The 25,571-nt window shown below is 42.0% G+C and overlaps 1 protein-coding gene across 10 annotated transcripts in view; it reads right to left on the bottom strand.

Moving 5' to 3' along the window:
• Window positions 1-25,571, bottom strand: part of Unc13b (unc-13 homolog B) — a 215,142-nt gene that overhangs the window by 57,003 nt on the left and 132,568 nt on the right. For all 10 annotated transcript variants that reach the window (XM_087550942.1, XM_087550947.1, XM_087550943.1 and 7 more), the window contains 2 exon segments: window positions 24,482-24,793; window positions 22,325-22,415 (listed from right to left, as the gene is read on the bottom strand). In XM_087550942.1, the coding sequence (XP_087407068.1) occupies window positions 22,325-22,415; window positions 24,482-24,793 (403 nt within the window).

Genomic DNA, 25,571 nt, shown 5'->3' with positions numbered 1-25,571 from the left:
ACTAGCCCTGAATGCAAGTGGCACCATTCCATGGACTGCTGCCCCGGACCCCAGCATTCTCTCTCTACCTGTTAGCTGGATGCCACCAGCTGTCCACCATGCCTTTTGCATCATGTTAGACTGTATCCTCAAATTGAGTCAAAATAAATCAATCCTCTAGAAGCTGATAGTTTGTCAAGTATTTTGTCACAGCAATGGAGTAACGAACTAATACAGCGGATAAAATGTAGTAAAGAGCAACCAGCATAAGCTATGGTGACCAAGGGAGGCTCCTTCAGCTACCATCTTACAGGGCTTAGTTTCAGACATCATGTGACCACGAGATAATTACATCTCCTCTGGAGGGTAGGGCCTTTATGTTTCCTTGGCTGTAGGAGCTCCCTTTGTCACAGTGGACCTGACCCGAAACAATCTTAGGCAGGCTAAGAAGATGAGGCCCTTTCTTTGAGTAAGAAATAGCATAGTACCCACCTCAGCTGGTAATCATCCTCAAAGCTACCCTGCTCAGGAGTAGCTGGACAGAGCTGGGAAAACAGATTTGGGTTAAGAAGGGAAAGGCATTTATCTAGAAACTGTGAGATGCTTTCAACAGACATTCTCAAGGTCTGGTTCCCAATTTAAATCTTTGCAGGGATTTTCGCCTAGAGACAGATGAGTCAAGATGGAAATTAAAATGAGACACTGACACTCACACAGAGTTGAAGGAAGGTTCACAGTGGCAGGAGCTCTAAAGAGGAGCTGAATGGATGGCTTAGTCAGGAGACCACCAGGGGCACAAAATCCTCAACTAAAGTAATTATATAGCATCACAGGGTTATTGAGAAGGGCCTCACCGAAAAAAATTCTCCTTCCCATAACCAGTCCAAACTAATCAGTCAATTGCTCTCTCCCTCTCTGTTTCTCTCTGTCTCTGTCTCTCTCTCTCACATACACACACAGAGAGAGACAGAGACACAGAGACACAGAGAAAGAGAGAGGGAAGGAGGGGAGGAAAGAGGAGGGGGGAGGAATGAGGGAGGGGGAGAGAGAGAGGGAGGGAGGGAAAAAGAGAGAAAGAGAGAGAAACAACTAGGTTGGAAGCAAAGAACATGACTGCTCCTAACCTGGCCTCCATTTTCAGGTGTCACTGCCTCAGACTGGCTGGGTCAGGATGAGAAGGTGCCTATCTTGTCTTTTCATAATGGCAGTCATAAATATGGATACAAAGGATGGAAAACTCAGTTCTATTTTACATAGGAGTCAGCTTGTGACTATTTTCCCTCTTCACCACTAAGAAAACCCAGAAGCATCACAAAGAGGCTGACATGTGGCCACACAGCTGGGATTTCTTTTATGCGTGGGGAAAATGGTTTGTTCTGGTGGCTGAGAAAAGTCATTTTCCCTCCTTATAGAATTATGTTCTCCCCAAACTATTCAGAAACTATATAGGAGAGAATGATGGGCAATGGGAAGTGTTCCTCTCTCTTGCCCCAGGAATATGCCACCCTAAGGGAATGATGAACTTGGCAGAGATGTGCTGAGTTCACTGATGTGCTAAGACAGAGCTGCCACATAGCCTAAATCAGACCTGACAAGGTTCAAGGCAGGCCTAAGGAACCACAAACTGCTGACAAACTTCAACTCTGCAATCAGGTCAAGCACCGTCCTGATTAGCACGTTGAACATAAAGAGACAATAAACGAAATGCCCAAGTAGACAGTTTTCATCCTAGAGTACTCTTTGGTAGTCTATGTCTAGTAAGGCTATGTCTATTTAAGAACCAAATGATTAAAAGGGTTTTGAATACTTCTTTATCTTTGTTTTACAACTCTTAAAGAGGCATGCATGCTTATGCTCTCTTCACCCAACTCTGATCAAAATCAAACATCCAGACTTCTCTCGGCATTTTATTGCTATTAAGAGACACTATGACCACAGAAACTTATAAAGGAAAGCATTTAATTATAGCTAGCTTACTGTTCAGCAGCTTAATCCATTATTATCATGGTGGGAAGCATTGCTAGTAGGGGAGCCAAGCCTACCCCAGTGACACAGTTCTTCCATGAAAGTCAAACCTAGTCCAACAAGGCCACACCTCCCAATAGTACCACCCCACCATGAGACTATAGGGGACACTTTCATTCAAACTACCACATTCCATTCCTGGTAGCCATATCATGGCTTGTAGCCATATCATAATGCAAAAATCATCCAGCCCTATCTCAAAAATCCCTGTGTCTACAAGTCTCAACCATGTGTAAAAGTCCACAGTCTCTTCTGAATCGACAATCTCAGAAAACGGTAAGCCCCTGAAAAATCAAGATAAAAAAACCAGATCACATACTTCCAACATACAATGGCACAGGACACATATTGTCATTCCAAAAGGGAGGAAAGGGAGCACAGTGAGGAAAATGCTGGACCAAACAAGAATGGAAAGCAGCTGAGCAAACTCTGCATCTCCATGTCTGATGTCAAAGCCCTTTTCAGATCTCCAGCTCCTTTCATCCTTGTTGACCGCAGCACATTTCTCTCTTGTGTTAGTTCACCCCCAGTTAGCAGCTCTCCTTGGCAAGTATCCCATGACTCTGGCATCTCTAACATCTTGGGGTCTCCAAGACAATTCAGGCTTCGCCTTCACATCTTCATGAAATGGCCTCTCTGGACCTCCATGCAAGGCCATCCCTAATACATGCTGGGCCTCAGCAGCTCTCCTTAGTCACTGTGGGAGATTCCATAACCCTTTTCTTGTACCCTTGATTCTAAAGTCAGTACTGCATGACTGAAACTGCTAGCAAGGTTCTGCTGCTTGCTGGGACTGGACCATGTCTCCCTCATTCAAATACATTTTACCAGCTTTCTATTTTTGAAGGTTTCCTTTACTGTCTAAGCTTGACTGTCCTGGAACTCTATCTGTAAACCAGAATGGCCTCAAACTCAGAGATCCCCCAGACTCTGAAGTGCCTGAATAAAAGGTGTGTGCCACCATACCTAGCCCTGTTTTTCTTTAATTCCTTTTCACTTTTTAAAAAATTCCTTTTCACTAGTTGGAAGCTTAGCAGGGTGAGGTCTTACTCTGAGGTCACCACTCCCTTTATTCCAATTAGCACAGGGCTTTTCCTTATCTGCTTACAATTCCTAGTGACCTTTTATTCTCAAAATATACATTCTTTGTTTTTCTTTGCTGAGCTTGTTCCTTTTTTATTGTAGATATACATAACACTGGCCACTAATAATTTTACAACATAGTCAACACAAGGCTGTTTTAAAATCTCCTCTGCAAAAGCTGTTAATCCATAACTATTCAATTTAGCCTCAGGCAGTTTTTTGGACCACGGGAGAAAAAAAGCCACATTCTTCAAAATATCACAAGAACCATCTCTAGGCTACATACTAAAATTCTTCTCTTCTAAAACATCTTGGGCCAGGCCATCATAGTATAAATCACCTCAGCACCACTGTCTTTCATGCTCCCACTAGGATGGCCCATTAAGCCTCACTTAAAGCATTAAAATGCTTTTCTAATCCAATGTTCTAAAGTCCACACTCCTACATACAAAGGCAGAGTCAGACCTATCACAGCACTACCCCACTCCTGGTACCAGCTTCTGTCTTAGGATTTTATTGATGTGAAGAGACACCATGACCATGGCAATTCTTATAGAAGAAAACATTTAGTTGGGGCTGGCTTACAGTTCAGAGGTTTAGTCCACTATTGTCATAGTGGGAAGAAGGCAGACATAGTGCTAAACAGGTATTTGAGAGCTCTATATTTAGATCAGCAGGCGGCAAGAAGAGAATGCCACTGGCTGAGTCCTGCATGGCTGGGGGAGGGATGGCATGACACCATTCTCACCCCTGGAGCAGGGGCAACAGGGTATGGGCCTCCATGAATGTTGACATAAGGCATATGCCTCCATGAATGCAGGCATATGGCTTGTTTGCATAATAATGTATAAATTTTACTTTATGTTCCTCCTCCGGGGGAATATCCTCTCTGTCAAGGTTAATGACTCCATAATAATCAGAAACAGCACAATTCTGGGGAGCTAGAATATGTCTCTGTGATGCTGAGATCTTCAGGACAGCTCTAAGGGCTGTGGGGGAAAAACTATGAAAACATGAGTTCAAGGATACATAAATCGATGATGTTAAGAACTGTCCTTTACAAGACTTGCCAACTATGTAAAATATAAGAATGCAATACAAGTTATATAGGGGGCATCACAGACATAAAAGAGCAGAGCCAACTACACTAATGAGCCAGCTTGTCAGAAAGATATTAAGGATAGAGATAAAGAGATTTAGGGAGTGGTGATCTCAGAGCAAGATCCTACCCAGCTAAGTTTATTGTTTACGCTTACAAAGGCAGGCAGATTTCTGAATTCAATGTCAGCCTGGGACAGAGCGAGTTTAGGTCTAGCTGTGGTGAGAATAGTAATCTCAAGACAGAATCACACCCAGTTGGCTAATGGTTTATGCTTACCAAGGCAGGCAGATCTCTGATTTCATTTGCTATTTTAAAACAAAAAAGTATTTGCTGTCTTTTTCTAAGAATAAAGGGACTAAGGTCATAAAATGCTAATTCCTGGTATAATCATAAGGGAACCTGGGGTAATGATTGAATTGATATGTAAATAAAAGACTAGGTTTTGGTCTTCAAGAGATGAGCTGTCTAGAGTTATTGTAGTTCTCTTTTTGAATCTGGTGGGTTCTCTAACTTTGGTTGGAAAGCCCCAAATATTTTTCTAGTGGGTCTTCTGGCTTTGGTTGGAAACCCAAAAGTTACTTAGAGAGCTAACATGGCTCTTTTAGAATTTTTTCTAGCAGGTTTTCTGATTTTATTCTAGCATGATTTTAGACTGTGGTCGGATGAAAACCCAAGAATTGTTCTTGGCAGGTTTTCTGACTTTGGTTGGAAACCCTAAGAGTTGTCTTGAGCAGAGAGTTGTATCTGCTTGTATTTGAATGCTAATTATGTTTCCCCAAAGGTGTTTGCATGACCTGCCCCCAGTTGGTTCTGACTGGTAAATAAAGATGCCAGCAGCCAATAGCTGGGGAAGATAAGACAGGCAGGATTTTAGGATTCCTGGGCTTGGGACAAGGAGGGGAAGAAGGAGGAGATCCGCCATGACTTAGGAGAGTGTGGAGGAGGAGAGACAAAGGCCACCATGGGATAGAGAAGCAAGGAGAGCACCTCAGGCTCTGGGCCAAGAAAATGTGGCCAGATGGCTGACTAATTGAAGTTAAGAGCAGCCAAGATAGAACACAGGAATTAGTAAGGAGTAACTTGAAATTAATGGTGAGAGGTAGATTCTAGCAACATGGAGGGTGGGAAGTCACCCAGCTATTGTACTACTTAAGGCATATTAAAATATGTGCGTGTGTTTTGTTCAGCTGTCCCAAGCAGAGAGCTATCCCAAGCAGAGAGCTATCTATAGAGCTATCTCCAGCAGGCTATGGAGCTATCAGCTTGCACCCCATCACTAACTTGGAGTCAAACACTCCTTCCCCAGGATCACCCCATTCCCCTCCACCCCCGACCAAGCCAAGGCAGGGATCTTGGCAGCCACTGAGCCTAGCTTAGGCTTTTGAAATCTCAAAGTCCATACTTAGTGACACACTTCCTCCAATAAGGTCACACCTATTCCAACAAGAATACACCACTTTCCAGTAGTACCATTCCCTATGATCCTATGTGAGCCATTTTCATTCAAATCACAAGACCAAAAAGAATATAGTACCTGAACACTAGTCTCTGTCCCTATCTCTGTCTCTCTGTCACTCTGTCTATCTCTGTCTCTCTGTCTGTGTCTCTGTGTCTCTGTCTCTGTGTGTGTGTGTGTGTGTGTGTGTGTGTGTGTGTGTACACACACACAGAGTACTTGGATCTTAAACTTCTCAGCTTTCAGAACTTAAAGACTCGTATATAAATTATATATTTCATGGTAATTGGTTCTAAAAGGTTGGGCTACAACAAATTGTAAATTCCCCACTCCCAATTTATACTTTGAAATTCTAACTCCTACAACCTTCTTATGTGATGATCTCATTTGGAGATAGGATCTTTATAGATGCCATTAGGGTCATCAATGAAGTCATCAAAGTTGGCTCTAATCTAATTTGACCATGTTCTTATTAAAAATGGGAAATAGAGGTGCAGTTGGTAAAATATCTTTCTGCTATGACAGACTTTGCAAACAAAGCAGAATCTTTCAGAATGTTGTTATATTCTCTCTCTCTCTCTCTCTCTCTCTCTCTCTCTCTCTCTCTCTCTGACACACACACACAGACACACACCAAAGTGTGATGGTTAACTTTAATTGTTAACTTGATACAATCTAGAATCACCTAGAAATAGAGTTTCAATAAGAAATTACATTGACCTGTGAACATGTCTGTAAGAGATTGTTTAATTATTTTAATTGATGTAGGAAGACCCAGCTCACTTTGGCAGCACCATTACTGATGCAGAGAGTACTGACCTGTAAAAGAGTAGATCAATACAGCTGAGAACAAGCAAGTGAGCATGGGTGTGTTCATTTCTCCTCACTTCCCTTGACTATGAATGTGTGACTAGCTGTGTCAAGCTGTTGCAGCCCCTCGATAATGGACTGTATGGAACTATGAGGTAAAATAAATATTTTCTCCCCTAAGTTGATTTTTGCTAGAGTCTTTTATCACAGTAACAGACATGAAGCTGGGACAAAATATAGTAATAGGTAGATACCAATCAAGTGCTTAGGCAGTTCACCGAGTGAAATGTTCCAACAATCTAATTGTTCTATCCATATCTTATTTTGAGGGAGAAAGGATATTCTGTGCTTGGGTGACTAGTAGTGTCAATTATTGAGAAAACAATTATAAAAGAGAAGGTGATGGAGAGGGAAAGATGAATACAGATCAAATGTGTATCAGATGTCTCTGAACATACATGTGACAGTATTCATAGATGGAGACACCAACCATCTATGGAGAGTCTGGGAATCATTGAGTTTTAAGAGACCAGCAGAAGACAGAAAATAGTGTGAAGGAAACAAAGATGGAACTGTCAAAAATAAGAAGCAACTTGAAGGAAAGCAGCACAGAAGGCAGGAAGGAAAAGTGCCTTTGGGAGAAAACAGTACAGTTTTTATCTCACCTGTCAAGAACTGCTTCAGGATCTTGGTTCTCATCTGGAATGCCCTTCCCGACTTGTCATCTTTACCTATTTATGTCTAAATGTCCTTAGGTGTATACTGAATAAATACATTTCCTTATCATACTTGAAGTATAGACTGAGAATTTTGGTTTCTTTGAAAGACCCAGAATATTATAAGAATATGGTTTTGTTTTAACCCCAGGTGTGGAATACAGGGCTGCTTCAGACTGTCCACAGCAGCTGACTATGATTTGCCTTGTGCTCTAGCAGGGGCGTGCTTTTGCTAGTAGCCAATCATTTCTGCAACTGAATGATGCTGGGAATTCTGGTGACATTTTATATACCCTTCAAAAAGTAGGGCCTTGAGAGGCAAGGTTGGTTGCTGTTGTTGCTGTTGGTCCTGGTTTATTAAGTAGTCATACACAAAGAAGAAACAAGAAATTAGCTATCCTGCCAGCAAATAGCAAACTTCCCCAAGGAACTCAACACCCTTAGTCAGCAAGAAGCAGTCTAACATTAATGTTGTCCCTTTTCCCCTCTATCCTTTTTTCTCTATCTATTTTTTGGGGGTTGGAAGGGTAAAAAAGGGTGAAAGAAAGAAGAACCCACAAAGTAGCCAAAGAATGGCTAGAGATATGGAATCTGAAGAAACTAAGCAACAACATTCCTTTTCCCTTTAACTTCAAGAAGTGGATTTTTTTTCTTTTCAGATTAAAAAATTTATGAGTATTTCACCTGAGTGTGTGTGTGTGTGTGTGTGTGTGTGTGTGTGTGTGTGTGTGTGTGAGAGAGAGAGAGAGAGAGAGAGAGTGTGTGTGTGCGTGTATGTGCACATGCTTTGCCTGGAGGCCACAGAGGCCAGAAGAGGGTGTCTGAGCACCTGGAACTGGAGTTATGGATGGTTGCAAGCCATCATGAAGATGCTAGGAACCAAACCTGGGTCCTCGGCAACAGCAACAAGTGCACTTAACCATGAATCCACCTTTCTATGTGCTAGCTGCATGTGGTGGCTCACAGCTATGATCCCAGCACTTGGAGGACGGAGGCAGAAGGGTTGCTGCAAGTTTTAGGTTGCCCCAGGCTACTCAGTGAGTTCCCAAACAGTCTGGGCTATAGAATGAGAACCTGTTTGAAAAGGAAGAACAGAAATGAGAAGGAGAAAAAGAGGGAGTGGGTGAGGAGGAGGAGAATGGGCAGGAGGATGAAGAGAAGAAGAAAAAGGATAAGAGTCAGGAAAGGCTGGGGCTATAGCTTAGTGATAGAATATTTACTTCACTAGGTCCTCGGTTTAATGCCCATTACTACCAAAAGTACTAGCAGCAGCAGTAGAACTGTAACAGTCACCTAATTGTGTATACCATAGCTAGATTTCAGGATGTATCCATTTTTAAAAACTGATGGTTAGTGCCTGTGATAGTTTGTATATGCTTGGCCCAGGGAGTAGCACTATTAGGAGGTGTGGCCTTTTTAGAGTGGGTGTGGCCTTGTTGGAGTGGGTGTGGCCTTGTTAGAATAGATGTGGCCTTGTTGGAGTAGGTGTGTCACTGTGAGGGTGGATTATAAGATCCTCATCCTAGCTGCCTGAAAGTCAGTATTCTGATAGTAGCCTTCAGATGAAGATGTAGAACTCTCAGCTCCTCCTGCACCATGCCTGCCTGGATGCTGCCATGCTACTGTCCTGATGATAGTGGACTGAACCTCTGAACCTGTAAGCCAGCCCCAATTAAATGTTGTCCTTATAAGACTTGCCTTGGTCATGGTGTCTGTTCATAGCAATGGAAACCCTAAGACAGTGCCACATGAAAGGAACTATGATCTCCTTGATGGCAAATGTACAAACTGGATGCATGTCAATTAGCCCTTGATTTCAGCTTTTTAACTCATCTGATTTTAGCTCATCTGATTTTATTTTTATTTTCTGATACTTAAAAATAACTGCTAACTTAGTATTCTTTAGGAATTCCTCTGAAGACTTTTCTGATCACCTAACTCAACAAGTTTATTCTCTACTTTATTAAGCCCAAGGGTAATTAGTTTCTACTACAAGTGTTGGCTTTGCAAAAATTTACTTATGGTCCTGACTGATTTCTTACCCAGATAAGTTAGGGGACCTGTGTCTATTAATGGATGAACAAAGAACACTATAGTTTTATATACACATACATAAGCACACATACAAACATGTATAATGAGAGAAAACAATTTGAACACACATCTCTTTGGAAACAGACAGAAATCATTACAGAAAACCACAACCAATCAAAATGCAGAGTTGTAGAAGCCAGTGCCAACATCTATAGTACAATGCCAATACCTAAAGATAAGGGATCATAGAAGAAGGGACAGAAAGATTGTAAAAGCCAGAGGCACAGGGAGTTTTTGTCTCCTATGGTGTCAGAAACTACACTTGTCACCAACGTAACCACATAAACAAGGCTGGAAAAGGACAGCAAAAATAAACATGCTACCTTTAAAGGGACTGGGGGGAATCCAGGAGGCTTCAACCCTATAAAAACTACATGAAAGTAAGGAATGCTGAGAGCAGGAGAAACACTCTTCCTATGGGAAGAGCACACCAACTGGTTATCTAATACCAAATGGTCAGGCCTGAAGCATATACATACAAGTAACAGCATGTAGATTAGTAGGTTATATCTATGTATTTAGGAACACACACACACACACACACACACACACACACACACAGAGAGAGAGAGAGAGAGAGAGAGAGAGAGAGAGAGAGACCATGATTTGAAAGAAAGACCAGGATATATTAAAGGGTCCGGAGGGAAGAAAGGAAGGGGAAATAATACAATTATATTATTATCTCCAAAAATAATTTCAAAATATACCTGAACATAAAGAAAAACTGAAGAGACAGCTAAAAGAAATATACAGCAACATACAAAAATAGAGATTGGGGGAAATGGCAATGGGGTAGAGAAAAGGAAGAGTTGTTGGTCAAAGAATACACAGCAGCAGATATGGCTGGTGAGAGCACTCGGGGTGAAGACACGTGCTGTCTCGCCTAACACAGTGATTTGATCTTCAGGACCACATGATAGGTCAGAACCTATGCAGGTTGTTCTGACCCACACACTTGCACACAGGCACGTGAGTTCTCACACACATTAACTAAACATTTGAAATGTAATAAAAAGTTACAGAAATAAGATAGATTCACACAAATATAAGATGAATGAGGTAGGGACTTAATGTATAAATGGCGACTATGCTAAAGGAAACGGAGTGTTCGTACTTTTGTTAAAAATGTCATTTTTGCTTCTCTTGTTACAAAAGGCCATGTCAATAACAGACATGTTTACTGAACACTTATAACATGTGAGGCTCTGCTCTACACGGTTACTACTGCACTCACAGTATGTATTCCAGAGAACATTGCTTTGTGAACTCCACAAAACAGGTATTTTTGAAACAGGCCTTTTTAACAGAAGACCAGATCAAAAGATGGGTTAAACAGTCTACACTTTGGCACCCTCAGTCCACATGCTTGTCTAGACATCTGAACTTTTCTCAGTGCAAAAGAAGCACAAAACTGAATGTCAAAGACTCAAAGTAGTTTTTCCAGCCTGCCTTTTTAGGCACCAGTTTATTGAACTGAAAGAGCTCTGCTCCTCACAACAGCCTGCTTAGAATGTGGAACTCTTCGGATCGTCAATGAAGCAGCAGCCTTCAGCAATTCCAAAACATTAAAGTGAGGGAATAAAATGTATCATAAGAGGCAGTTAAGAGGGAAATATTTCTTAGAATTGCTTAGGTGAGGTGGAAGTCAGGGAAGGCTTCATGAAGGAGGTGCTATGTGAGCGTGGTTTTTAAGTATGGTTATTATTTGAATATGGGAACTAAGAAAATGGGCATTAAAAGCAGAAAAAAACCCGACAGACCCAAAGTGGGATCCAGCTCAAGGGGAGGCCACAAGACCTGACACCATTACTGAGGCTATGGGGCATTCACAAAAATGGAGCTATCATGACTGCTCTCAAAAGACCCAACAAGCAGCTGAAAGAGTCAGATGCAGATATGTGCACCCAACCAATGACCAGAAGCTGCTGACCCCTCTGGTTGAACTAGGAAAAAGCTGGAAGAAGCTGAGGAGGAGGGCAACCCTGTAGGAGAACCAGCAGTCTAATTAACCTGGACCCCCGAGATCTCTCAGACACTGGATCACTAACTAGGCAGCATATACCAGCTGATATGAGGCCTCCGACACATGTACAGCAGAGGACTCCAGGGTGTGGGTTCACTTAGAGAAGATGCGCAAGGATGACATGCAAATTTGTGAAGTGTTCCATATTTTGTAATAGCCAGAAGCTGGAAAGAACCCAGATGCCCTTCAACAGAGGAATGGATACAGAAAATGTGGTAAATCTACACAATGGAGTACTACTCAACTATAAAAAACAATGACTTCATTAAATTCATAGGCAAATGGATGGAACTAGAAAATATCATCCTGAGTGAGGTAACCCAATCACAGAAAAACATACTTGGTATGCACTCATTGATAAGTGGATATTATCCCAAATGCTCAAATTACCCAAGGTGCAATTCACAGACCACAGGAAACTCAAGAAGGAGGATGATCAAAATGCAGATGCTTCCACTCCTTCATAAAAGGGGGAACAAAAGTATCCATAGGAGGGGATATGGAGGCAAAGTTTAGAGTAGAGACTGAAGAAATGGCCATTCAGAGCCTGCCCTACATGTGGCCCATATATATATATATACAGCCACCAAAACTAGATAAGATTGATGAAGCTAAAAAATGCATGCTGAGGGGGACTGGATATAGATCTCTCCTGAGAGACACAACCACAACAAGTCAAATACAGAGGTGAATGCTAGTAGCAAACCACTGAACTGAGAACGGAACCCCCTTTGGGGGAATTAGAGGAAGGATTGAAAGGGCTGAAGGGGCTTGCAAATCCCATATGAACAACAATGCCAACCAACCAGAGCTTCCAGGGACTAAACCACTACCTAAAGACTATACAAGGACTAACCCAGGGCTCCAACTGCATATGTAGCAGAGAATAGCCTTGTTGGACCCCCAGCGCAGGGGAATGTTGGGGGCAGTAAGGGGGATGGATGGGGGGAGGACACTCTCGTGGGGGAGGGGGGGCTAGGGGGCTTATGGACAGGAAACTGGGAAAGGGAATAACATTTGAAATGTAAATAAAGAAATATATCCAATTTTTAAAAAGGAAAAAAGAAAAAGAAGTCAAAAAACAGAATTCACTGATAGTGTCAAATGCAGCAGGCAGGGGTCCAATACGATAAAGACAGAAAAGCAATTTCCCAGAGTATGTCGCTAGGAGCTTACTGATAACCTTGACAGATGAAATTTTAATGAACTCTCCTTGAAAAACAAGTCCAATTCAATGCTTCTGAACAAAACAAGGCTTTATTACCAAGCATGTGAGCAAAATTGATGTACACTGTGAGATTCTCCTTTTAAAGGATCCTAAGACTAAGTGAACCCAAACTTTGCAGTTTGGGTTCAACACTGCCCAGCCAAGAGCAATCTGTTGGTGTCACTCTAATGAACTCAGCATTTCCCAAGCTTTTTTTGAACACAGAACCTTGTCACTTGACACCTATTAACAATTGTAGACTTACAACGGTGTGGGACATACTTTGGAACATGGTGTTTTAAAACCAGGCAGGCTTCCATGTTAAAGCAGATACGAACTGAAATCTCAGGTATACCGTTACTAGTTGCATAGCTCTAGATAAGGTGCTGCCTTCCAAACATTGAGTAGTTGGGCTGGACATGGCTCAGTGGACAAAGTACTTGTTGCATAAGCATGAAGAGAGGAGTTCTGATCCCCAGCATGCACATAAGAGCCAAACGTGGATGTGCACACCAGTAACTTTAGTGCTGTGGGGAAGAGATAATTAGATCTTAAGGTTCAGTAGGCATACAGTCTAACAAAACCAACGAACTCTAGATTCAGTGAACAAGAGTGATTCAAAATATAAACTGGAAGGGGCCTGTGAGGTAGATAAATCAGCAGGTAACGATGCTATGCCATCAGATCTGAGTTTAATCTCCAAAACCCTTATGATGGAAGGAAAGGATTCGCCCCCACAATGTTCTCTGATCTCTACATACGTGCCACATACTGTCATGCACACATGCACCCAGACAGACAGACAGACACACACACACGCACACACACCACACACACATACACACACTCACACACTCACACACACACTCACGCACACACATACACACACTCACACACACATACACACACTCACACACACATACACACACATACACACACTCACACACATACACACACATACACACACACTCACACACACATACACACACACATACACACACATACACACACTCACACACACTCACACACACACTCACACACACATACACACACATACACACACACTCACACACACACTCACACACACATACACACACATACACACACTCACACACACTCACACACACATACACACACATACACACACACTCACACACGCACACACACACTCACACACTCACACACACACTCACGCACACACATACACACATACACACACACTCACACACACATACACACACACTCACACACACTCACACACACATACACACACATACACACACACTCACACACACACACACACACACTGTTTTAAATAGGATGGAGCATGTGCATGATGACACGTGCCTTTAACTGCAGCAGTGGGAGGCACAGGTAGGTGGATCTCTATGAGTTCAAGTCCAGCCTGGTCTACATAGCAATTTATAGGCTTGTCAGAGCTACACTGAGACCCTATCTCAAAAGTAAATAAATAATAGGGTAGACAAAGATAAAGAGATCTAATGTCAACCTCTGGACTCCATGTACAAATGCGCATACATACCCCTCCCACACACATACACATTCACACAAGGGCAATTAAGAATTCAGTTATGTATTCTATTCAATGGCACTAATAATGTAAACCTAGGTAAATTATAAAATTATCATAAAGTGATCATTACTAGGAAGGTAGGAGTAGGGCAGGCTAATTGTTTGGAAATGGCAGAGGAAGCTAAGACAAACAAAAACAAACAATACAAAACAAAAAAATCACAACAAACAAACAAAAAACCCCAAACTACAAGCTTTACTCTTGATCTAGTTCCATGGAACAGACAAGAAGGCATGGTCTTCATTAACGTAGATTTGAGAGAACAGATAGAGTTTTAGTCAAAGTTAGAAGCTAAAAATATGTTAGGTCTGGTCTCTCAGATCGGGTAAGAACACTCTGTTTGTCACAGGGCAGGAAGCGCCTGTAGGAAGCAAGGGCAGACTCAGTATTCAGAGAAGCGCAAGGCCCTTGTCTAGGGGAGGCTTCTCTGGCTCATGAAGTAGTAGTAGGACCCGTTCTGGTAAAGGCATAGGAGAGACAGAGATTCAAAATTGTGGCTAAAAGAAGTCTCCAAATATCTGGGCCCACTGGCAGAACCTGCATTATAGTATTAGAGACAACTCAAAGATCCAACCATAGACCACACACCATAAAAATTATAATAAATTCACAAAAGAAATACTACATAGCTATTTTAAAAAGCAGTAACTTTATGCTAGTAGAAAAAACACTTTTCACAGCCTTACTCTAGCAGTAGCTTTTTGGATACTAAAGAACACGAACAGACATAGAGTAGTGACAGAAGCAAGGCAAAGGGCAGTGAGTATGCAGTGCACATGTGAGCCTGAAGCCGCAAAGGGATAAGTCTCCTTATCCCTGGAGACTCAGAAAACAGTCACAGTGTGATGGGGAGGCATGGGACACATGGGAGTTGGGAGCAAGAAAGAACCTTTACATTATACATCCCTTTTGTTTATTTGTCTTCTTTCATTTTTAAAGTTTTTTTAATACTTTTATTACATTATGGGTGTGGTTGTTTTGCCTGCATGTATATTAATGCATTGTGTGTGTGTCTGGTACCTGTAGTTACAATCAGTTGTGAGCCACATGTGGGTGTTAGGAGTTGACTTTGGGTCCTTAGAAGAACAAAACAGTCGGTGCTCTGAACCCCTGAACCTCACATCCTGTCATATTTATTAGTTATTTAAAACAATTGTTAACAATTTTTAATTTTTATTTTATGTCTATAGGTGTTTTGCCTATGTGTATATGTATATACATACACATATAAAATACACATATAACATGTATACATAGTATATATCTATACAGTGCCCCAGAAGGCCGGAGAAGACATCAGATCCCCTTGGACTAAAATTACAGACACATGCGCTGCCATGTGGATGCTAGGAGTCAACTCAGGTCCTCTAGAAGAGCAGTCAGTGCTTTCAATCACTGAGCGGCTTCTCCAGGCCCGGGTTAGTGACTTAAATGGTAACAGTACAGGTCTGAGGAAGGCATGATCTCTGATGTTTCAGTGATCTAAAACAGAAAGGAAACTAGGGATCTTCATCAAAAGGCAAAGCCTGAGGTAATGGAAGTTAAGATGGGCAGCCATAACCAGAGAGAATCCTGAGTATCCGATTAAACCATGTGTTTTCCTACTGCTACTAAGCCTAAGAGGTAGGGTCCCAAGGGCCCACTTCTCTTTGAGGCTCATCACTGTCTCCTCATGGGACAACCTTTTTAGAACTTGAATTATGAGGTAAGAAGGAAGCATCTTAGTTTGGAAGGAAGTCACGAGTAGAAACAGAACTTTGCAGGAAACAACCCATTTGTTCTTTTGTTTTAGTGACTTCCCTGAAAAATTGCCAGTCCAACTCGTAGGCTGGCCTGCTACTCTTGTATGACAAGCTCCCATGACAGCTCCATTTCAGTGTGGGCCTTCTGATCTGTTCACTTCTGTCCCTGATTACCATGGCTTGCCTGCCTCAGCTTTCAACAGCCTAAGAGCTCCTGTCAAGCCTTCCTTATGGCCCTGTCTCCATGTCTTCTCCTTTACTGTCCCTTTCCACCTGGAACACCCACCCACCTGCTGCCACCGCAGTCTCTGTTTCTAGAGCTAAAAGTCTCACCTCCTCCCCCAGATTCTTCTGCAACTAAACCAAATAAGGTACAGATTCTTACCCACCCACCCACACACCCAGCATTACTGCATCGTCAGCATCAGCAATGTCATCAAACACTGGGTAAGCTCAGATGTCCAGCTACACAGAGGACACAAGTATGGCCCTGAACAATCAAGCCCTTCAGTCTCTGACAATTTTATAGGAATGGCATAAGTAGTTCCCCAAAATTCATTAATGCCAGAACAGCTTAGTATTAGTTACTCTAAATGCATGGGGAATACTCAAATCACAAACAAGGGAAAAATGTAAATTTTAAAAGTCAGATACCATTCTTTGGTTAAATTGACAAAAATGTTAATATTCAAAGTCAGTCCAGCACATTCAGAAACTCAAAGCACAAATTCTTCAAAAAAGAAATATTCCTAGTTTATCCATTTATTTAAATATTTTAAGTTTAAAAAATAAACAGAAATGAAAATAGATTTTATCTTGCCCCCTTCTCCTGGGAAAAAAGTCTGGGCAGGGTGGTATTGGCACACGCCTTTGATCCCAGCATTCGGGAGGCAGAGGCAGGCAGATCTCTGAGTTGAAGGCCAGCCTGGTCCACAGAGTGAGTTCCAGGACAGTCAGGGCTACACAGAGCAACCTTGTCTCAAAAGACAAACAAAACAAAACAAAAAACAGTAACAACAAAAATAGATTTCTATGACAACATTACCAAAACCTTATTTATGACAAAGTGAATAAGGACCAGTCATATTTACTAACCCAGAATAAAGCTTACAAAGACTGAGGAAAAACTTACATGTAATACTGTAATAAGTCAATAAACTTATGTTTAAATATGTATCACAAAAGAAAGCTCAGTAGGTTTGAATGGTTGATATTTTGCTGTTATTAACTTTAGGGGCTGGACCTTGGGAAATGATGAATTAGAAGTGATGGTTTGAATGAGAACTGCCCACACCCACAGGCTCATATTTACACACTAAGCCCCAGTCAGTAGTGCTGTTTGGCAGACATTATAGAATTTTCAGGACGGGAGCCATGCTGGAAGAAGTGCATCACAGGTGGTGGGCTTTGTGAGTTTATAGCCTCTCCCCTCTTCCAGTGCCCTCTCTGTTTCCTGTGTACAGCTGAGACATGACCCTCGGCTTCCTGCTCCCACCACCTTGCCTTCCTCAACAGCTATCTAGCCCTTTGGCACCAAAACACAAAGTAAACTCTTCCTTAAATTGCCTTTGGTTATGGTACTTTATCACAACAGAAATGTAATTTATACATGAAGGCACTTGTGGAAATAAAGGGCATTTCTAGCTAGTAAAATAACTAAAAATTATTTGCTAGACATTCTATGGCAGGTGACCTCACGTATACTATAGCCCTGATGGTCCAAGAACTGACCCAAGGTGGGTTTTCTTCTTCTTTTTTTTTTTTAAGGAAGGCATAACAGCAAATAATAGCCCTATAATCTCATGGTGAGTGCCAATTCTAAACAGATTCTCACACACAGTCTGGAGACTTTCTCCAGACACCTCACATCTGGCTGCATCTTAAAGCCCACAGATGAAAAGCTTGCTAGAGGAATTAAGAGAAATTCCAGGCACAAGAAACAGCAATTGCAAACAAAGTTTCTGAGAATTGAGAAAACAAATTATTTCATGTTTTACAAGTATAAACTAATGCTTCTCAAACTTCTTTTCGTTAAGGAGCTGGTTTTTTATTCCCAGTGTCATGGACTGGAGTTTTGGTTCACATCCTGTTCAGTGAGACAGAGCCTCCAGTGAAGGCTTGATTTCCATTTTAGTAGTCAGTTCATCAAAGATTAAAAACAAACGGTTCCCAGGCCTTGCTGGTCCATGACTCGCACTTCAAACTGTGTAGAGCTGGACCCAAAGGAATTTATTGTATCATGGAGACAATGTGAGCCACTGAAGTATGTGCTTTTTTTTCTTTCCTGATATTCCTTTCTAAAGTCATGGTTTTCCTGGATAGTTCACAATGCTAAGAGAAAGATACTATTGTTTTCTTAATTTTCCAGATTAGAAAAACAGTTCCCTAAAATATTTGTATTTCCTCACAATGATACCCTGAAAAAAGATTAGCAACTCAAGTAACAAAGAGTTAATTTCCCTAAAACATAAAAAGCTCAGTTAAGAAAAAAATACTCAATAGAAATTAGTCACACAAAATAATTTCTAATTAGCCTTCCTATTTAAGAAAATGTTCAATTTTACTAGCAAGAAAACATAAATTTAAACTACTAAGATACTGCCATCTAAAAGAATATCAAAATCCCAAAACTTTGACAAATCACCCTATTGGTGGGTTAGGAAAGAAAAGCACCTACTGCACCACGAGCATGGGGACTAGGTTGCCAGCATGCCAATGGAAGGCACAGACCCTTTGGCGTGGTCATCAAAGCTGCTTACATATGTCCTCAGATTGCTCCCTGGGTCAGGGAGGACAGCTGAGGTGCTGCCAGGATGGCAAATGTGAGGAGTGGCATGTGTGCGCAGAGGCAGACCTGCACAGTCATCTGCAACGGCTCATCTAATCCTCATCTGTGCTTTCCCTTTACCACTGTGACTGGCAATGCTCTTACTGCTGGCTGCTCCCTCAGCCCAGATTACAGAAGACAACTTAAAGCAGACCTTTGTCTTTCATGTAAGTCACTGAAGAGTAACAAGATGTGCATACAGCAAGAACACTAAGGTGCAGTACCGTAACACCGTGGAATACTATGCACCTGTAACAAAGGAAATATCTCTTACAGTTAATAAACAAAAGGATCTTCAAGTAGAGAACTAAAGGGTGGTCTTGTGTGTATACTATACTGTTGGGACACAGTCCAAGAATGGAGTTGTGCAAGAGGAAATTTGAGTGCTTGTGAGGAAAGTCCAAGAAAACAAGACAAGAGTCTTGTGACCTCAGTTTCTCTGAAAACATGAACTATTCCTGAAATGTGCTTTTATGATCCCACCAGGAGGGGGCATAAGAGCATGCTTACTCACTCCTATTATTGTTACTCAGATACCTCTATGGAAAAATAGGGTTTTGCCATGTGTAGCTTGTCCTTGTCATTGTATATGGCTTGAACTCATGAGAACTTTACTCATGTGACTCTTTTTAACCCTCAGAGTATACATTGCCTGAAGCTCTGAAAGAAGTTGGCTACATACTTCTTGGGCTACAAAGAAGGGGCGACATAGGCTAAACTTTCATAATTTAGGGGGAAAATTCTCGGTGCTGCGTTCATTCTGTCTTATGCTCTCAGCTGCTGTCAACAAAGCTCATCCTAGGCATAAACGGACACCTTTTAAGCTCTGGTTCATCTTTCTCCTTTTGGTCAGCTGTCTCTCTGTGTGAAGGACATCCACACTATGGTTTTCCTGTTCAATTAAATGATGATTGCCCTTATTTCAGGATAAACCATCACTTTCTCCCAGACAATTACAAGTTTCACTTTTTGAATAATTTTTAATTGGTTTATTGGGGGTTATATTTTGATCAATAATTTCTTTACAGTTATAACCAATTGTACTTTGATCAGTACATTCTTCTTGTTCTCATTCTGAGTTTTCCTTTCACTATAGTAAGAATTCAAGACTTGCTTTTAAAACACTGAAATAAAAAGTTAGCACTATGGCATTGGCTCTACAGTTGTGGGTTAAATGTTTGTTCCCTCTTGTCAGACAGTCCAGATCCACAGACTCCAATGTTTGATTTCCTGGACACATTACTTACTTCAGATTATATATGTATACATTATATTAACATATATCATGTAAATGAAAATGTGAAAAGCATAACAAATTAAAACCTGTCATCTAAGAATATTTGTTAATGATTAAAAAACACTTTTAAGACAGACATTTTAAGTACAGACTCATAATCCCAATACATAGAAGGGTGCTGGAGGAAGAGGGTAGGTTTGTGGTCAGCCTGGCCCCTGGAATAAGAACTTGATTCAAGGAATCAAAATCATCAAATTATTTTTTGAAAGTTTAAATTTATGTTTTGCAGGCTGGCTGTAATAACACATTATATAATCCCAGTATCTTCCAGAGGTCTACCCAGAAAGATTAAAGTTTGAGACTAGCCTAGAGTACATAGGAACTTCAAGCTAGCAAAGGCTTCAATAGTGAGACACTGACTTAGACACAATCCACAAAGCTCGCTCTCTCTCTCTCTCTCTCTCTCTCTCTCTCTCTCTCTCTCTCTTTCTCTCTGTCTCTCTCTCTCTCTCCGTGTGAGAGAGACAGAGACAGAGAGACAGATTAGATTAATCAGAATAATTTATTGAGATAAATGATAATAATATATTAAAACTGGTGCACTAAAGAGCCTATGAGTCTTTCTGGATGACATTGATAGGTGAAAAGGAAACTTTTTTATACTGGAACACACACTGCACCATGGAAAGGACGACAGGAACAAAGTTATCATCTGCAAATAACTACCACTAGTGGTAGCTGCAGACTTATGTTACCACCAGGAGGTCTCAGGAGCTCTCACTACAAAGGGGAAGGGCTGACAGCAGAGGGACCTAACCAATATAACTTAACCAAATATGGAGGCCAACATCAACTATAGCAGGACAGGTTCATGGAAGGTACTCCTTCTGTAATTCCTACCAAGTATGTATGGCCTGAACCTAACACGAAGACACAGAGTGGGTCCGTGCTACAAAAGGAAAGCTTTCGTCATTTAAAACTGTGAGGATAACGAAGACTGAGAACTGCTCCAGGCTGAAGGAAACAGAAGAGACACCAATTAAGGCAGTCATTAGATTCTGGATCAGAAAAGAAAGAGACCTTGTGGGGAGCAGCTGGCAAATTTGCACGACATTCTGATGTTTGAGCTATTGCTGGTGTTTTCTTGACAGTGTGATTATGGTTATTTAGAGGAGTGCCTTATTTTTAGGGGAGGATATGGTTATTTAGGAATGGCAAACTCTCTTGACTACAACTCAACTGATGATTCTGGGGGAGGGGGGTCACAATAGAAGGAGACAACAAGGCAGATGTGAAGGGACAGAGGCAGCAGCTGACTTAGGGTACAGAGCTATGGACTGTACAGATACTTTCCTTAAGTTTCAAACTAGTCTTTAAAGGGTATATGTGAGCATGCTTGAGTTTTTAATATCTGCCAGGTTTTACACTAGTGACTGCTACAGCCGTCATTTAAAAACAATCCACTAGGAGCAATGCTACCCATAAGCCAGTGGTCCTAGGCTGCATGAGAAAGGTATGAACAAGGCATGGGGAGCAGGCCAGTCAGCAGCATTCCTCCATAGCTTGTGCTTCGGGTCCTGCCTTAGGTCCTGCCCCGTCTTTATGAGATATTATAAACTGTAAGGTAAATAAACCTGTTCCTCCCAAGTTGCTTGTGGAACTACATCATCTATTCTTACATTTTCCCCATCTCTCTCCCTCCCTCCCTCTCCTTCTCTCTCCATCTCTCTTGCCCCCTCACCACCCCCCTGTGTGTCATCTGTGTGCAGGTCCATGGAGGACAAAGGAAGTCAGGCACCCTGCTCTATCACTCTGCCTAATTCTAAGACCGGGTTTTTCACAGGGTTTGAAAATGTGATGGTGACCAGCAGGCCCTATAATCCTCTTGTCTCTACCTCTCTTCACAGTGTTGGGGTTCCAGGTGCATGCAGCCACACCCAGCTTTTTGCATGGTTGCTGAGAACCAAACCCAGCTCTTCATACTTGCACAGAAAGTACTTTCACCCACCGAGCCATTTCTCTGGTACCCTCTTTGCAAATCTTAAGTTGGGGGCCAAATTTCCCATAAAAATGTCTGTACCTTATTTCCAGCCCTGTGTAAAGTGAGTACTTGACCTGGCCAATAAAGAATACAACAGATTACCCAAGAGGCCTTGTTACCTACCTTAACACTGCACCACAGAAATGGTAGTAGAGAGAATAAGCATTTAGCCCTACCTTTACACTCCCACCTACTAGGCCTGTTTGATTTTCATCAAACAGCCAAGGCCACCTTCCCTCTCTTAAGGCCCTCACTTAATTGTCATGCATTCCCAGAAGCACACTGTAAGAAGATGACTAATTACTGACAGCCTCTCCAGCACCATATGTCTCCCAAACTTTTCAAAGAAAAAAAAACTGTCCCAACCATTATTGGAACAAATTCCTACCTCCTGCAGCTGGAGTCGGACCTTGGTAACCGCTCGGAACCAGTGTGCTCTGGCCTGGGTAAAGGGCGACGATGCTTTCTCCTCGGGAAAACTTGCAACAAAGAAGAGCATTTCTTGTAAACAGCAGAGACAACAGAGTGACAATGCCCAGGCAGGACTGCCATGTCTAAAATAAAACAGCCTGTGCTCATGCCTACACTTGGCTAGTGATTCAGGCCACAAAACAGTGGAGTTCTGAACAACTATTTTGAAAACAATTCCTGTCTAAAATAACAACTCTTTCCTCTTTCCCCTCCCCCTTCCTTCTCCTTCTCTCATGTACCCACATGAGAGAGCTCAGACACTAAGAGGTGATAAAAGGAGCAGCAGCAGCAGCCAGGGCCTGAGTCAACATCAAGTGCAGAAGTCACAGATCAGGTGAAGTGAGCATGCGCCCCTCCTGCTCACTGCTAGAGACCACCAGCCTCCTCTGGGATTTGCATAGGTTCCTTAAGAAAAAAAAAACTGTTCTCTAAACCCTTGCTGTTCCACTGTTTAGGAAGACTTGCCAATGCTGAGACTCCGCCTAGGGAAGGGATAGTCCTTTCCTGTCACCATTGTGTATGTTGAGCTGCCTCAGGGACAGCCTCTATGAAATGAACAGTAATATAACCCAGTGCCTCAGAGGCAGAAACTCTGTGTTAGAGCAGGTCATCACCTAGGTTTCAGCTGGAATAGTGGTTAGTACCAGATAATACTTTCCTTCCTCCTTATAGCTTATAGTCAGGGCAGCAGACATGCCAGGCTCCAATGACGCCTAACTGTTCCAAAACATTTGTGGGCACTTTTAGCCAAAGTATTGGTCAAGAATTTGGCTACCTTTTGGCCTAATGGAGATAAACAAGTACATTAATGTCAGGTTTGCGATCCATAAAGAACCAGCCTTTATGGAACCACAACCCAGTAAGAGGCCTGGTCTGAACCTTAGTCTCCTGGGCCTCTCCACTATGAACTGAACTACAAGAGACTGAAAAACAAGAATACAGTAGGCATTGCAGCACATGCCTATAATCTCAGCAATCAGGGGGTTAAGTTACAAGTCTGGAGCCAGCCTGGGCTACAACGTAAGAAAAATAAAGAAACGTATAAAAAGAAAGAAAAAAGGAAGAGAGAAGGAATTTTACAATGATCTTCAGGAAGCTGCATGGTCCATCCAGCCACGGGCATGGCCCTGGTCTGAGGTCTGTCAGGAGATCTAGATGTGGGAAAGCTGAGCCAACCCGTGTGTTTTCAGCTAGGCACAGGGAGGGATTTTGTACTTGGTGGAACATCTGACAATGTCTGGGGAGTTTTGGTTGTCACCCTGGTCATGACTGTTAGCATCTACTATACAGGCCAGAGACTAACAAGTGTCCTAAAATGGATAGTAGTTTTCCATAATGATTATTTGTCCCAAAACTGTCAACAGTAGCAAAACTGAGTGAGCTAGTATGCACAAACCTCTTGCTATTCTAAACAGGTTAGCTCAGTGACACAGAAAGAACACTCAAATTCTATACGAAACTTTATCACACGTCCACTTTTAGTTCTTTTTGATGCTATACTTAGAGAGGATCTCACTGTACAGCTCAGGTTGGTCTTAAGCTCCTTCTGCTTCTGCTTCCAGAGTACTGAACTACAGGCGTACACCATACCTGCCCAAAAGATACATTACAAAACAGTCTTCTTTTGGATAAAAAATGCCAAACACACAGCCAAGCCATTTATTTACTTTACAGCAGATGTTTTAAATCTGGCTAATTCTGTTCTGATTTTCCTCAGACAGGGTAAAATATAACTAAACATCAATGCTCACAAAAGAAATTAAAATATGAATGAATAGGACACAGCCAAGGATCCCTAAGCAAAGGGAACTATTGAAAAACAACCTGTGGGGCTCAGAAGCAGTTTCAGACTCAGACATCTGTGTGGTCAAGACTGCACGCTCAAGAACTCGGGTGTGCCCACACCTCTGTGACACAAGTCCCTCAAACATCTTGGAAACCATACCAAAAATCAAAGGATAATGTAACAGCTTGACCATTGTTGCTGCACCTGCCCCCCAGCTGCAAGGAAAGAAGTGAAAAGTGCATTCAATAGGAGATATGGCAGGTTGCATGTGAGCTAGCCATCACCTACCTCTCCTGGGGTCCTAGGGTGAGGTCCTTGTGCAGCATCAGGTCTGACGGAGGGCAGACTGTGGCATCATCTCTCTCCTTGGATTCACCTGTTTTCTCCTTCTGTGATTCACAGGCCACTTCCAAGGCTTTCTCTTGTTCTCCCAAGCCAGCCTGGCCATCTCTGGAGAGGCTGCCATAGCTATGGCTAGAATGAATGGAGTCCCTCTCCCGACCATCATCGTCTTGCTCATGATACTGGTCCAGTTCACTCAGCAGAGAGCTTCCTCGACTCACATTACAGGAGGAGCCATACCTACTACTGCTAGTGGGGCTGTGGGAAAGAAAAGAAAGTGGATTAGTAAATACAAATGCAGACCAATGACCAGACCACAAATACAGACACGCATGGGAGCTAATAACTGCACGGGACAGGAATAATCCACACACAGGAGGTTCCCAGGAAGTAAGGACAAACATTTCAATCTAGAAAACTCAGTCTAGTCCATCACAAAAGGATAAAAGAAAAGACAACATACTAAGCCTCTTGCACCTCTGAACCTCAGCCCTGACTTCAAAGACTCTTTGACCTAATTGCTACCTGTCAGCAGGATGAAGAAATAGTAAAATGGCCTTTTGTATATTCATGAAATTCTTTACTCAGTCTTCTAAAGAAACTTTTCCAGTGGCTGTGATTAAAGTTTTCCAAACACAGTAAAAATTAAGGAAATTAGCCCCACACCTTCCATTATTTAATAAAGAGAAGTCCTTATTGCTTCCTCTACAGTTACAAATGTGTGTGCCTGTGCCTTAGCAGAGAGACATGATCCTCCAGTCTGCAGGGTGAAGTATGGAAGTCACTAGATGAAGAATGGGATTAAGAAGTTCTGCAGAGGAATCCACAGGTTTCAGCAACACAAAGGCAATAGTGATACCCTTAGTAGCATGGGAAATATTCCCAAGATATATCCAACCATTGTAACTGAGGTTCTCTTAGGTCAAGGCTCAGTTATATATAAAGTGGATTAAGTCCAACTCTTCTGGATTAGAACTAAAGCTATTTCTGTATACAATGTGAGGCCAGTTCAGCCCTCTCGCAGTCACCTGAATTC

This window comes from Rattus norvegicus, chromosome 5, assembly GCF_021556685.1.
Source record: "Rattus norvegicus strain SHRSP/BbbUtx chromosome 5, alternate assembly SHRSP_T2T, whole genome shotgun sequence".
Classification (NCBI taxonomy): Eukaryota; Metazoa; Chordata; class Mammalia; order Rodentia; family Muridae; genus Rattus; species Rattus norvegicus.
Note: the sequence above shows the minus strand (reverse complement) of the source record. Positions and strands in the feature narration are given on the sequence as shown.